The sequence below is a fragment of the Podarcis melisellensis genome (genome assembly GCF_964234715.1).
Source record: "Podarcis melisellensis genome assembly, chromosome: 8".
Lineage (NCBI taxonomy): Eukaryota > Metazoa > Chordata > Lepidosauria > Squamata > Lacertidae > Podarcis > Podarcis melisellensis.
Genome location: NC_138540.1, coordinates 45,608,874 through 45,625,250, shown reverse-complemented (window position 1 = coordinate 45,625,250; position 16,377 = coordinate 45,608,874). Strand labels below are relative to the sequence as shown.

The window sequence follows — 16,377 nt, the reverse complement described above, 5'->3', positions numbered from 1 at the left end:
TGACAAATGTGCAATATGGAGCCAGGGGTGCAAACTAGAAATAAAGTACAGATATCATAGCACAGCAGAGGACAAAAAGACGCATTCATATTATATATCAAGACCTCATGCACACACACAAAAGAGGTACATAGAGTTAATACACAGAGTAAATGTTTTTAGTAAAATACTAAAAGGAGTAGCTGCTGAATATCTGTAGCCCTCTTTATGATTAACAGTATTAACTTCCTAAGGAAGCTTCTTACTGACACAAGCTAGTGTTCATGTGGCTCACTACTGAAATAGGACAGTGCTAGACAATATTGGTGATTTATGGCATAGCACTGTCTACTTGAAGTTGCAGGTTTCACCACTGTTGCAAACTATTGACTAGACTAGCATGTCAAAGTTAACATCCTATTAATAGCCTCCTCGTTGCTTGCAAGCTGACTTAAAAAAAAAGCAGGAAATGATTAATCTTCAGAAAAAGAAAGTTGAGCAAAACATGCAATGCTGTTTAGCACTGTGAAAAGGATACAAGTTAACCGGTTATCTTTCCTATAAACTAATGAAAATAAATTAACATTGTTTCTTACCACAGCTGCAATTTCTGCTCCTTTGTTATGGTTTAGAGCAGCAAGTACAACAGATGCAATGAAAAAGAAAAAAGTGCAGAGTCCAGTATTGACCAAATCCTATTAAAACAGAATTAGGCAAGTTATTTCACAGTGATAATGTCTATGTGACTGGTTGAAAACAGAACAATTTTAACAGTTTGCACACAATATAGTCTTTATGCAAAAGATGTAATGATACAGAATAACACATATTATATACACCAATAGATAATTACTGCACTATAGTTTAGGGCCTGGCACTGTAATGAACAGGGAGGGAAACTGCTAAGAAAACAAGTAAAGCTTTCTGTAATTTGTTCAGAGCTTCCTTCCATTCCAAGTGATGAACCTTTGTGCAACATGTCTATTCAACCAAAACTACTGTTCTTTCTTCAAGCCACAAAAATGTTCATGACCGAGCTATAGAGTATATATAGATTTCTTTTTGACTGCTAGCTCTCTGGAAATTAGAAAGTAACTCACATGTCTGCCACATGCATCTACTGCATTATATAATACAGGATATATGTACTACATGTTGACTTTTTATTTGCATGGTACAGGATCTGTGTTGACATATATGAATATATCATTTCACACAGTGAAAGAAAAAAAATTAAATGTGTTATTTTCCATGAAACATAACAAAGCTTTCAGAAACTCCTGCAGTTCAGTTTCATTGACTTGCTGTTACTTAGCAAAGAAACTCAAATAGTTTCAAGCTCAAAGCTTTCCAAACCATCTATTAATATATTGCTACAGGCATAATTATAATTCTGAGGAGTTACAGACATAAAGAAAACTTGTTTGGTATTTTATTGACTTACCAACATGCAAATAACAAAAACAAACAAACAAAATACATAGAACAAACACTCAAACTGATCATAATTTACATATGCCGTTTCTACCACTGCCAACAAATTTGGTGCTCTGGTTAGTGATACAGGCTATATTTTGGATGCTCTCTATCACAAATACAAATTTCAATATTACTTTTCTCCCAGCCTAATGTTTTATAAACATCTTAAACTCCTTCAGAAAGTAAAAACCAGGGGTTCTCAACTATTAGCTTAGGCAAACCAAAATGGTGAATTGTAATATAGCAGAAATATGTTTTGGGTTCAAATTGGCCATTTCCTTGAACATAAACCTGTGAATTACCGTAGGTCAACATGCAGAGATTTTGGGGTTGTATGGACATGTTATTAACAACATAGTGAACTGGTGAAAGCAGAATGCAGCGAATTCAACACTATTCTCAATCTCATGTTCAAATAAGTAGAAGACTTGTGTAATTTGTACATTCACTGAAACAGAATTTTCTGTCTGCAAAATATGTAATCATACAAGGGAAACAAGGAATCAAGTTTGCATTATTGAAGGCTACTATGCCTTTGAGCCTTACTGTTCTGGCTGGAGAACAGTGCAAATCAATTTGATTCCCAAGCAAGCAAATAGGAAGAGAAAGTTCTGTCTACAGCGTATAAATGCAACTCCTTAACAATGTATACAAGCATCTCACTTTCCTCTTTCCAGACATGCTTAAATTGCTTATTCAAACCCACAGAATGTTGGCTTCAAGTTTTACCCAGACCATGTCCTGACACTATGGCACAGAGATAGCCCCAAGGACTTAAGGAAAGCAACAGTTCTGATGTCTACCAGAAAACTTCAACCTGTTGTACATAGCATGAATGGGGCTGGACTGGAATTGAGCAACCTCACATAAAGGGGATGAGGACTATTGCTCAAATACTTATTCCCCATGGAAATTTAATACTTCGGGGGCTTATTCAGAAAGATGATACTTAAAAATTCTTCTAAACCAGTTCAGTTAATTAAAAAGAGAGGAGGTATTCTGAATTATATCTCAGTGCAGGCTTTACTATGAAATCTTGTTAGACAACACACACACATCGCACAGATGAAAGAAATTCAGTTGAAATAAGAGCAGCTTTGAGACAGCAATTTCTTTAGTAAAATAGTTCCAGGATAGAAGAGTTTGCAGGACAATCTACGAGAAGATTCAAAATCAATCTAAACTGCAAATATCCTTTATCTCATTCATAACTGATTTAATGAAAACTGCAGTTTTCTGTATTATTTCAGGTCATCTTGCTCCATCATTCAAGAAGTCTTATTAGCTGCCCCAGTCAAAAGGAAAGCAGTGTCTAAAGAGTTATGAATGGAAAGAGTTATTTTATTTTATTTTATTAGTCCAGTGGGCAAACTTTGGCCAGATACCTAGGCAATGCCTCCTAAACCCCAAATTACAAAATAATTCCCTAAGTGCCAGTTTCTTCAAGTGCTGGCAGACTCTGAGCCTTTCTATCCAGCGGCTTCATGTGTTTATTTTACTCGGGCAGGCAGAGTGTTGGCTATCGAAACAAGACTGGACTTTCTGAGTTGATACAAAACAAAAGCAAAGGAAACTTTTCTGGACAATGCTGAAACTGAACTCTTTGTGCTAAGTTCAGAAAGACCAACATTATTATTTGGTCTCATTCCAATGTCTACCAAGAAGGACAGGCAGAAAAGTTTATACAGGAATGAAAAAACAAAACCACAAATATCCAGGATACTGCTTGTTGATCTGTTATACAAAAGCTCTGTGGATTATTCTATCAAATATAACCATCTACTGTATATGGTTACACTAATTTTTAAAAAGTAACCTTGCTAAGGAAGATTAGCTCAGATAGACCTCGTGTAAAACGTATGTTACGTTACCTCACAGTGACTGAAGTTGCAAGCATTAGTGAAGATTAAATATATTATGATATATTATCTGCACATTTTTAATGGCTAAAGTTAAGAAATTGAACTATTAAAAGCCAATTATAAATTCCAATTTATTGTTAACGTGATTTTGGTAACAAGGGAACATTTTTCCACTTATGAAGGGAATGCCCTCTGGCATCCATATTCTGGCCAGATGTTTTTGAAGAGGGGGGGGGGGGAGAGAGAGAGAGAGAGAGAGAGAGAGAGAGAGAGAGAGAGAGAGAGAGAGAGAAAGAAAATATGCCCTATTCAAGCCTCCCCACAACTTGCCATTTTGATCTAATGGAATGACCAAACAGCAATTGTCTGAACTAAGGAATGTGGATGCTGGCTGCAGCAATAACTTCTTTGGCCCAGAAATGAAAGATGCTACACGACTTAAAACTTCTCATTGTGGTACAAGAATATGCAGACTCTGGCTATTGCAGAGAAAATAACATTTCTAGGCTGTTCGGTAGGGTTTCATTTCTTATATGTCAAATTCATAAAAGCTTAACATGTAGCACGGGTTTTGGAAAAAAGTGTAAGTAAACCAACTGGCTGAAAATAAAGGCAGATGATATAGTTGTCTGCCTCATTCTGGTGTCCAGGAATAAGATTCCTGTGGGGCTTGTTACGAATAGGCTGCATGGGCTTGCAGGTTTTCCAGTTCATAAAAGAATAAAGAATGTTCCTGTTCCATTAGAATAGAAGGGTAGAATACAGTCCATCCACAGCATTTGACAGACTTCCAGTGCTGGCCCATGCAGGAAGGCCTACAACAATACAGAGGCAAGTTGCCAGCAATATAGAAACAAGAACAAAAACGTTCCTTTACAAATCTTAGATCTCTCTTTTTTGTATGTGGTGAAAGCTACTAATGGGCAGAACTTCTTATCCCCAACCTGCTCTTCTGTTTCCCTAAAGCAACTGCTGGAATTCCGCTGAATTAGAGAAAAAATAATAAAGGGTTATCCTGAGTGCAGGACAGCTATCTCCCACTCTTGAATAGCCCAGCCTGTCTCCAGAGACAAGAGGTTTCTTAGCCAGTATTAATCTCTTCATTGGTTATTTTAGAAACAGACCACTGGCCAAGGGACACGTTAGATCACTTAAATGCCAGATACTGGCATTTAAGGGCAGAAATATACAAAATCTCTAGGCAGCTGACAGTTCTGAACAAAAATATATAAATGGGTTCTTTTCTCTTGACACTGGCAAAGGGAAAAAAAATTTTTTCCAGTCTTAGTTCCACATACAAGATGAAGGATGCTAGGAATCTAAAAACAAACCATTTCTTTCATTAGCCCGTATAATTCTAACATCTACAACCAATTAAAAGAAAGTGTTTGATTACACTTCACTATAACAAAATAAGTCTGCACATTGCTTTGATGTTAGCTCCTAGGGTATTTATATAATACAATACATTTCGCCTTGGCACATTTGGTCATTAAAAAAATGCAGAGCTGCTGAAGGTCAATGGCCAAAACTTTCCATTACAATATGGAACAGGGAACTAAGCTGATTGTGCAGGTCACAGAATATCATTTAGAAACTCTGAATAGATACAGCAATTTTCTTATATGCATGGCAATTATAGGTCTTGTGTTTATGTTAGACGGAAGCAAAGAGTCAAGCACATTTAGCCAAAGCCAGAACATAATGGCATGGCATAACAAGCTTTCATTGAAATTATCGTTCCATGCTCCCATATACAAAGCTGGATGAAGTTCTATAGAGGAAGAACAGAAAATAAAGGACTAAATGGAACAAACTGCAACAAAAGGATAAGTAAGTATATTTTATTGAAAGATTCTGAAGATGCCCACAATGACTTTTGCTTTCAGACCTTCATTTGAAACACAACATCTTTCTCGTTGAGCTATTTCAGCAACCTAGGCATCTGAAATCACTAGTGGTTAGAGCAACCTTAGAATTCTCTTAGATAGGGATACCAAAAAAATTATATTAACATGGAGTTAAATCAAAAATGTATTGCAAGGGATGATTATCTAGCTTGGCTCATGACAAAGAACAGTTCTCTGTTCACTGCCCTTATTCCTGATTTCACATATTTCTATTCTATGTGACTGAACCAACTTCTTTGCCACATAATGTTCTTTCCTTGAAATCCTCACTCAAAATCAATAATTGGTTTCCAATGCTAAGTCAAATTTCTAACATTTAGCCAAACCATTTGTTGTCAGAATCATAGTGATTGAAACTAGATATCATCCTGTGCACTATTTGAAACATGATCTAGTCAAGCCAATGATATGGGAATGGGAAAGGGCAATTATAATAACTAAAATACATAACTTGATTCATTTCAATACATTTAAGCAAGCAGTATGAGTGAATATAAACTCATCTGAAACATGTGTTCAGATGCCCATCACATTCCTTTATGCTACTTGCACACATCCTTGCAGAGCTGATCTATTTGTTTTATTTAACAAAGGGGAAATTTCCACTATAATTTTTCATACTCTCATAGCAAAACTATCAGAGACAGGAGTATGACTTATCCACTCTTTCTCTGGACGCATTTTTTCCAGTTTTCTTCCTAGCATGCCATACTACAGTCCTTTACAAGCTTCACCTTCCATTTGTTGCATTTTGAATAATATTTCAGATGGCATGCAATTCCTCAGTGGGATCACTGCTGCCAAATGTAAAACATTTCTCTCTTTATTCTGTTGCTACCAGAAAGTTGTGAATACTCATCATGTACAGTAAGACAAAGGAGGCAGAACTTCAAAATACAGTGTTCCTTAATCTAAACAGGAACAGAGATTAAGGATCATTGACTGGCCTAATGATCTAATTTACTGTGGCCAGCAGCTGAGACAGACTCATGACGCCACATAGTTTTTCCCCTTTCAAAGGTTTTCAGCATGTACACACAATTCAGGATACATACTAGAAGGTGGAGCACACACTCCTTGGCCTACCAGAATCCAAGAGATCAAGGAACCAGTATTCCAACCTGCCAGTCTCTCATGCATACCCACAGAAAGGATGGGAGGACAAGTGAAGTAAAAGAATAAACTACTGAATGTATCTGTTGAAAGAATTGCTCTGGCTGCATATTAGCTGTCGGGCCAAATTCAATGTACTGGTTTTGGTGTACAAGGCTGTATACAGCTTGGGGCAAAGATACATGAAACATAATACCAGTCCTTATATGCTCAATTGATCACTGTGCTCTGCAATGAGGGCTTCCTGCAGATACCATCTTATCAGGAGGTCTGTTCTACAAAATGTAGGAATTGGGCCTTTGGTGTTGTGTCACCCACTCTTTGGAATTTCCTTCCCTTGAATATTAGACAGGTGCTATCTCTGTTGTCTTATTGGCACCTATTGAAGACCTTCTCTCAGCATGCCTTTTAAATTGAGATCTTTCCCAGTCTATTATGTATATTGTATATTGTTTTAGCATTTGTTGTTTGCCACCCTAGGCTCATTTGGAAGGAAGAAAGGATATAAAGGCAGGGTCAAGAGGAAACTAACCAAAAGTTACAGAAACTGCAAAGGACCAACAAAACCCATTGAGATATCAGAAGAGTGTAAGGTGACTTTTTGGATTTGCCTTATAGGGATTCTAATGAATTCTAAATAGACGGTGTGCAACAATTATGTGAAATTTATGCCAAAAGGAAAACAGTGAAATCTGTAGCCCCTATCAGTTGCTTTCCACATTCTAGCCCTGCTGCTGTGTCTGACATACAGGCATGTAGCAGGAGAAACTTTTCCTACTACTAATCTCCTTATCAGGAAAAAAAATATCCCCAGCCAAATGCCTGTCTTCAAAAGAGTACAAGAGCAGGACTTGTGAAAACAGTGGCAACCCTATTCCTAAAAGAATGTGAGAAAGAAGATAAATGCATAAAGCACACACTTCCAACTTCCAAACTCAGAAAAGCAGGTTAATCCCAAAATATGACTGTTTTTAGAAGAGGGATTGATGGCCCACAGATTTACAGATTGACTCTACCTTGTAGTATGCACTCATTTCATATATTTTTTTAACCATTTGTAAATATAAAGTACAGTATTAAACAAAATCTGCAGACTATACTTTCCTCAGTTGTGAACAATAAAGACTAGCACTGAAGGAAAGTCTGCATTATGCAGGGGAGGGGTATGATTTTACACACAATTTCAGCTTTATATACTTTATCATCCAATATTTCATAATCCTTATTGCACCAGTGGGGTTCACTTTGAATATAAAGCAGCACATGAACTCTACTTGCTGCAAATAACATTTACCAATGGTTTCAAGTTTCTGTACAAGGCAGGCAGTGCTTGAAGTCTAAGCTTCAAATGTTTATTCAGCTATTTTTATAAAGTGAAGGTTTGGATGAAAACTTACTGTAATGTTCCAGTTGATCTGTGGTATTCTTGCATGGAGATTTAGACTGAACATAAGCAACAAAACTCCAGTAACTACCGATGCACTACAGCTGACAAATTCAAAGAAATAAAGGCCTTCACAAGGGGAGCATACCATGATGGTTTCTATGCAGATGAAGGAAATCAATGCCAAAACCTACGGGGAGAAAAAGTGGTAAAATATAAATAGTTCTGTAACATTCTGAAGACGGCCACAAATTATCCTGAAATGTTCATTGGGAATTTGATACTCAAGAATGTGCAATGAAACTTCAGTAAGATTCAGTTTAAAAGAAGAAATCAACACAAGATGCTTGTCTCACTCATATACCAAAGCATATTTTAGTACTAAAATAGCAATTCTGTGCACACTTACTTGAAAGTCCTACAGAACTCAGTGGGTCTTGCTTTCAAGTAAACATGCGTATGATAAGGCCCAGTTTAGTGATCCTGTGGCCATCCATATGTTGTGGGGACTCCACCATCAGTCCCAATCAACTAGGCCAATGACCAGACATGATAGTAGTTGGAGTTTACCATCATCATCTGGAGGGCCACAGGTTCCCCATCCCTAGCTTAGGCTGTAAATCGATCAAAGTAGTATTGGTACTGGTCCATTTCTCCTACTATAAAGAATATGCTTTTCATTCTGGCTTTTAAAGGCATTTGGGGGTTCAGAATAGTTAGCAACTAAACTTTACTGAGTAGTACTATGAAGGCAGGTGGCGCTGTGGGTTAAAGCCTCAGCGCCTAGGACTTGCCGATCGAAAGGTCGGCAGTTCGATTCCCTGCGGCGGGGTGCGCTCCCGCTGCTCGGTCCCAGCGCCTGCCAACCTAGCAGTTCGAAAGCACCTCCGGGTGCAAGTAGATAAATAGGGACCGCTTACCAGCGGGAAGGTAAACGGCGTTTCCGTGTGCAGCTCTGGCTCGCCAGAGCAGCGATGTCACGCTGGCCACGTGACCCGGAAGTGTCTCCGGACAGCGCTGGCCCCCGGCCTCTTAAGTGAGATGGGCGCACAACCCCAGAGTCTGTCAAGACTGGCCCGTACGGGCAGGGGTACCTTTACCTTTTACTATGAAGGCCTATTTCAATTGAGCAAAACTATACACAAACAAGACTAGGAAGAAACTAAAGAATTCAGGTATATATTTGAGAGGCTAAAATGATATGCAAGGAGATAAGAGCTAAAGAATGCACGGTGTCTCTTATTCTCATTTTCTTATTCTTAAAAGGGGGCAGAGGTATAACAATCTCTCCCCTGGTTGATATGAATACGAAAGTGATCTTACCCAACTTTACCCAAGAGAAGTTGAATGTAATTGAAAGAGATAACAAATAATACTATAACTAGTATTGCACTGAGGTCAGTAGTCAAAATGTTACAGACGTTAATTTAGATTTCACTGCTTTCCCCCGCTCATCAGAGCTATAGAAGTAAGATTTGTTTTGAGTTCCACCAGATCACATCAAATGAAGGGGTCCTTAATTTTAACATGTGTGACAATTATTTAAGTCCTACTGGGATGTCCCAGAGGCAAGGAGTGGAGGTAACAGTGTAAAAAGATACATCTTGCCAACAAGGTGTGGTTGCTAAACCTCAGGAACTCACTCAAGGGGCAGTTAGCAGGAAACAGGGATGTATTCTATGCTTGGCCCTTCTTCTACTTTCTAGGCCATGAGGTGTTTTTCGACCCAGACCTGGCCAGCATGGCCCATGGTCAGAGATGGTGGGAGCTGTAGTCTAATAGTATCTAGGAGACCACTAGTTTCCTATCCCTGCTATAGGCCTTTGCTTCTAAAAGATTCCATGACTCGGTTTCAGAGTGTACTTGAACCAACAGTACTAGTGGTTCGGGCCCAGGATATCTAAATGAGGGGTGTGTCCTCTGTTAACTCCACTAGCAGTAGGCCTGAAAATGTCCCCCTCTCCCTCATTCCCATTTAACCAGAATTTGGCTCAGTGAGGTCATCTGCTCTTTTCATATTTTGCTGCTGTTGCCAGAGCAACAGAGAGACTAGAATCAGAGGTATAGTAAGGAAAGGTGTGGGATTCTGACAACATAAGATCCTCAAATATCTTCTTCGCATACCAGTGGGAAAAGATGGGGGTTTCTATTGGACCGACAAAGGTTGCTCTAAATGTGCACACCTGGATTTCCAGCATTAACTTTCCTCACTTGCATTTCTCACATGTTCATGTCTCCTGACACCTGAAAATCAATGTTCCTTTTCAATCAGTACAGTTCATGAGTTCGGTTGCAAATCTTTGAGTAATGTACATGCAGGTCCTGTTAGCCGAAATTTCAGTTATCTGAATGCAAATAATTATACCCAATCCTCACGACACTGCTTCAGATATCTGAACAGCCACTTCCTTACTTATTCTTGTTTTGCTGGTCGGCGGCAGCCATTTCAATAGAAAACCATGGAGGGAGGGAGGGAGGGAGGTTGGCCACATCACAGATTAGAAATGTTCCCATAGAAAATAATGGAAACCATCAGCTGACAAATGATTTTCTGGGAATGCATTGTGTTCAGCTAGTCGGATCCGCATGCATGAGTAAACAGCATGCTCCTTACTGGAGTTTGGACTTGGAGTTTGGGAGTGTCCCAGCATGCTATAAGATAGATGAACACATCTCTGTCATTGCCCCCTATTTACCAGTAACAGTCTCACTTTTCTGTCACCTGATAAATCATTGCCCTGGTTTTGTCTGTATTTTTGCCTTTTTACAGAATCACAGGGCTGGAAGGGACAACAGAGGTCTTCTAGCCCAACCAATGCAGGAAGTCCATTGCTATAGGCAGTCATGCAGCACTGCTTAAACATCTCAAATGAAGCAAATTCTCCCACCTTCCATCTGTTCTACTGTGAAGGTTCTTGTTACCACTAGGAATTTCTCCATAATTTTTGGCTGAAATTCCCTTTTCTGGTTATTTGAACCTGTAGGTTTGGGGTCCTACTCCATCCTTCAATCTCATTCCATCAGGCTGCCTTAGTGGGGGGGGGGGAAGGCCAGTGCTTATTCCACCAGCTTTGCCAAAAGACCAGCTCCATCAGGCACCTCCTATCCCTGAACTCTTTCTTGCCAGTTGGTCATTATAAGAGCTACTATTTAAGGAACGATTCCTGAGTTTGTTTTCTTCTTCTTCCCTTGTGTGTAGTGGTTTTAGATTGCAAGCTTGTGGGCAGGGACTGCTTTGTTTTAATAGATTGTAAGTAAGCCACTCTGGGAGCCTTTTTGGCTAATGAGTGGAGCACAAATGATGTAAATAAAAAAGCAAGCGATCCCAGGACTTTCTCCTACATAAGTGATATGCCAAATACAAGATTGTTGAAGAGCATCCCATCTTAATCTACACTACTAAATTCTACCCCAAAGAAACCAGACCCAGGGCAGAGCACCTGCACACATTAAAGGACAGAGAGGGAAGATAATGCAGAATTATTTCTTTCAAGATAGCAAGCACAATGTTTTTGCTTATTCTGACCATAGTAGAAATGATCACCAGATCTTGCAGTTCAGGTTCACATGAACATAGTAAAGCTGAGAAATTTGCATCATGTTATTGCCAATATATGCTCCTGAAACATGGATGTAGTATAAGTTCCAAAACACCACCCCTGCATTTCTCCAAATCCCTTCAAAGTACTGCAGCCAAAATAGTTTGCCCTAATATTTTGTCATACTGCAAAACAATGTTGCAGAACAAGTTTCTGCATTTAACATGATAATGTAATATTATTTTAAAAAGGGAAATCAACTAATGAAAGCTTCAATCCTATGCACACTCATTCAATTCAATAGGTTTTTTTCCAGTAAACATGAAAAGGAACAGACTGGAAATGAATTGTTGCTGCACAAGATCTTCTTGGCAAATTGTCTATACTAATTATGACTGTCAGCATTTAAGAAAAATGAAGAGAATGCATTGCAATATGTATTCAACCTCAACAGAAGACTTCATAAGGAAGAAAATTGCTACCACTACATTTTCTCTATTAAATATCAAATTTGCTGTGTTTTATTTTTTGATAAATCAAGCAACATAAGCACTAAAAATAGTTCCCTCAAGATTTTTAAAAGAAAGAAAATAGCTTTCCTGTTTATCTGAAGAAGCCCACAAAAAGACTTATTGTGTGGTTCAATCACATAATGACTTATGATTTCACAAAAACCACTGAATAGTGAACATTTTTCCTGCTTAAGAATACCCACAATATTTTTGTAAGAATATTACACTACTAGGATTTATTACTTAAACTAGTGGTACAGCATAAGTAGTCATATACAGCATAGATATAAGTAAAATGCTTTTACACCTCCTCAAAATACACCCAAAGACATTTTTAAAAACCTCACACATTCAAATTTAGATTTATTGCTTTCATTTAACTTGGCCAATTCAATAGTCTAAATCTAAATAGGCTTCATTCCTTGTAAAGCGGGTGCATTTCTCACATCTAACACAGCTGGCATAAATACAAATATTTCAGTAATATGGCTTCAGTGCATCCCTGCCTCTCCAAGAGGAAACTATCTTTCATCACAGCAAAAATATGATTAATTTTCCACCTGGCATCACTAGGGCTGGATTTGCACATGTCCATAGGTGCACTTTTTTTATTCTACCCGTGGAGTCCTCTGTCATGTACACAGGAATGCAATAAAATGAGTCAATCCAATTAGTTCCTGTAATACATCAACAGATTCCTCACCCCTGACAAAAAGCACCTACATGCGTTACGGAGAATTCCTTTTTACAACAAAAAACATGGCACAGTCCCACTTACTTTCAGTGGAAGCCTCACAACTGTTTTGTGATGTAATTGCAACATGTGAAATTGTACCAGAAAAAATGTTAAATATATTTATTGAGGCAAGCAAATCAAAGCCCAAAACATTCCAAAGGGCTGTCTGCCATAGCAAACACTGTCATGCACGGCTGCTGTTTGATAGTGGGGAGGCAGGAATTAAATTAGTTACATGGGCATTGTTGTTGCTTTATTCTGACAAATATGCTTCTTCACTCTTGTGACTTTTAAGTTAAGATTTCTTAATAGTTCAATCATAAGTTGTCATACTTGATCTACCATCCTTTGAAAAAAGTATACAAGTAGTGCAAATATTAACCAACTGTTGTTTAGCAGCTGCTTTGCCAGTTTGGCTATTTGGCTTGCAATGAAGTCTGATGTTGCCCTGTGGCATCCTCTTGGTGAAAATTTTCCTTTCAACTACACTAAAATTAGCAACCATTTAAAAGTATTGTTGTCATATTGCTGATGAAGAGACTAAATATATTATTATGTAAGAATATCACATCTTAGAAAATTATATTTAAAATAGGATTGCATTTGTAAAGTGCTATTATTAAATTTTTATATACATTTATATGCATTTATTGTTTCTAATTAACAGTACACTGTGGAATCAGAGGCATAAGTATGCAGAGAAATACTGTTCACATGTTCTTGGATATTATAATAGTCCATGTCACCAGTGCCATTGCTCAATCTGATGGTGATGATGATTCTGTTATTTGCATTTGAAATATAAACATGTGTTCTTCATTATAAAGTTTGTCCAAAGCATAAGGTATGCTGATGAATGCTGTTAACTACATGTAAAATCTAAGTATGAATTTTTATTTTCAACAAAACTCCTCCCCCACACTTTGAACAGAAACCTCTGAAGCAACTTTCACCGAGGATAAAGTGAGGTAACTCATAACTCCTTGTAAGCCATTTTTCTTGGATCTGTGGTAGGCTCTGCATTAGCAGTGAAGGTATATTTTGCTGTGGCTCTATAAGCTTATGAATGTAAACACAAGACATCTCCTTTCTCCTCCATAGCCACTTTTGATACAACAGGTTTTCTTCTAAAGTCCCCCCCCCCCCGGCCCTTAACGAATGATATTTTAAGTAGAGAAGGCTTTCAATGTTCCAGTTTGTATGTACAGCAATGGAGGCAACAGAGCTGAAACATTCATAGGACTTCACACTTTTTCTTAGCTTTAAAACCCACTGACGTAGCGATGAACAACAATTTATTGCCGCATGAACAAGCTCTGGATTCATGTGTTTCCTCCTTCAGTATGGCTATGAGGAGATCAGAAGCTTTCAATTTCAGCATTATGCCCAGGACTGAACATACTGCAGTTATACCCAACTGAGGTTTGTCTGAAGCTGACTTGTTTTAACTATAGTTAAAACTATAGTTTTAACTAACTATAGTTAAAACTATAGTTTTAACTAACTATAGTTAAAACTAACCACATTTTGTCTAGATTTGAATCTAAAGCTTAACTGATTGTTCTAAAATGGAAAAGAGACGTTTCAAACTATTCCTCCCGGTCACTGGAGCGGGAGTAAAGGTAAAGGGACCCTTGACCATTAGGTCCAGTCATGATCGACTCTGGGGTTGCGGCACTCATCTCACTTTATTGGCCGAGGGAGCCAGCATACAGCTTCTGGGTCATGAGGCCGGTATGACTAAGCCACTTCTGGCGAACCAGAGCGGTGCACGGAAATGGCGTTTACCTTTCCACCGGAGCGGTACCTATTTATCTACTTGCACTTTGAGGTGCTTTCGAACTGCTAGGTTGGCAGAAGCGGGGACCGAGCAACGGGAGCTCACCCCATCGCGGGGATTCAAACCACCGACCTTCTGATTGGAAGTCCTAGTCCAAAGTTCACTGTGGCTAGTTCCTTTAATGATAAGCCATAGTTTATTGTTACATCAGAAGGAAGTCACACAGACTAAAGAAGAAACTCAGCTATGTCCTTAGATTAAGAACTCTAACTTTATACAGGAGTCTTATTTTAAGATTTTTTTTAAGTAAATATCAAGTATTCAAATTACATTGCCAGAGAAGGAAAAGTATTTTAATGAGAAAATAATCAGGAGCACAGTGTGACCTGAAAGGACCCCATTATACAAGAATTTTAACAGCTCAGATAAAAGTATTCACAATCCTAAGAATCCAGAGTTGTAATCTGATGGCCCCCTCAGATGCCATGCCTTAAAAGGCAAAATGGTCTAGAAAACAGAATCTTATAACAAAAGCAAAAAAGATAAAAAATACTGGCCACAATACTAAGAGCACTCTCAGTTATACCAAAAATGCTGAATAGTTTCAAGCTTGCCCTGCCATTTCCTGTGCCAGCCCCAAACTCCATTAAAAGCACTATGCGAAATAAATTAATAATAATAATTTGGCCAAAAGGTAAAACAGAAATTATCAGGCTTACTAGAGGTTTTGGTTTCTCCTGTTAAACCTTATGGAAAGGCACAAATATCAAGTGGATATCATGTTTCAATTACAATTTTTGTATTGTGATAGGAATTTTATGGTCTTAGATATATGGCAACGTTCATAACCACATGTACATAGATCAGCACAGGAAAGCCAACCTGGAACCATTTTGATTCCTAAACTGAGCAAATGTTTCTCTGCATGGTCAAAATGGAAAAGTCTCCCCATTGTCTCTTTCCTCACAAATCCTGTCTTAAGGACACATTTAAGATACAAGGTGTGAGCCTGTGACCTGGCCCAGGAAATAAGTATTTTACCACTACAAAAGAATGGCCAGGCTCCCCAGGAAATCCAATCAAGTAACTTGCCAGACAGGAGATAAACTGTAACAGGAGAAAAACAACATTTAAATTTCTGTGATGTAGGTGGGATGTATCTGAGGGGTGGTCTTAGGTTACACCCCTTCTGTGATGTATGCATAATGTTTCTGGGGGTGGTCTTGATCTACAGAATGGGAATTTCAAAAGTCTTTATAAACCCTTGCACAGCATTGTTCTGGGTCCTCTTCCTCTCCTGCGTGTGAGGGGAGCACCCTGTTGCAACAGATCAATAAAGATCAAGCTTACTAGCTGCTTTGCTTCTCAATATTCTCTGGTTGGCCTCTGTTATTTTCTCCTACCAATAGGGAACCTATGTAAGGACTCTGTATGGGCTCTTGGATACCCCATAAGGGAAAAGGGCATATTTTTATTTACAACAGATGGCGACCACGCACGAAGGGACTTTTGGTTACCCGGATTCTGGAAGCGAGGAAGGACTGGTTATCCAGCGCGCACCAGGCAGTTTGCCAGGAGGAATAGCCAGTCTTCCATCGATCCCAGGGTCTGGAAATAACTGGAGGTTCAGCGGGGCTAACCAGAGGAAGCAACGCTTGATCAGGCCGGCCTTAAACAACCAGTCAAGAGATCGTGGGATCACCAGGAACAGCGCATGCGGAAGTGAGTATTAAGTAGGAAACACGGGTAGTGGGTTGGGTTCTCTAAACCACAGCAACCAAAATTCTTTAATTCTTCCTTTTCCCTTCAAATCTAAAATTTCTATTTTTTTCCTCATATAAAAATTGCCTTCTCCTCCTTTCCGTCCCCTTGATTTCAACACCAGCCCTAGCCTTCGGAGTATGCCCAGGCAAAAGTTGTGTGTGACTTCTTTCATTTCCCTTCTACAGTCTATATGCCGACCTATTCCTTCGGAGTTTTGCCCAGAAAAAAGGTCGTGCTTTTTCTTCTGTACTGAAAACTATAACTCCCAGGTGCAGCCGCACCTCTGCCATGGCGATCTTTGTTAGAGATGACCTGTGAG

The 16,377-nt window shown here is 38.8% G+C and overlaps 1 protein-coding gene across 1 annotated transcript in view; it reads right to left on the bottom strand.

Annotated features, from left to right (window-relative positions):
- CMTM4 (CKLF like MARVEL transmembrane domain containing 4) overlaps positions 1 to 16,377 on the bottom strand; it is a 42,368-nt gene that overhangs the window by 9,132 nt on the left and 16,859 nt on the right. Inside the window, exons 2-3 of the mRNA XM_081920445.1 lie at positions 7,741 to 7,917; positions 576 to 674 (exon numbers count right to left, since the gene is read on the bottom strand). Coding sequence (XP_081776571.1) covers positions 576 to 674; positions 7,741 to 7,917 — 276 coding nt within the window. The remainder of the gene's footprint in view (positions 1 to 575; positions 675 to 7,740; positions 7,918 to 16,377) is intronic.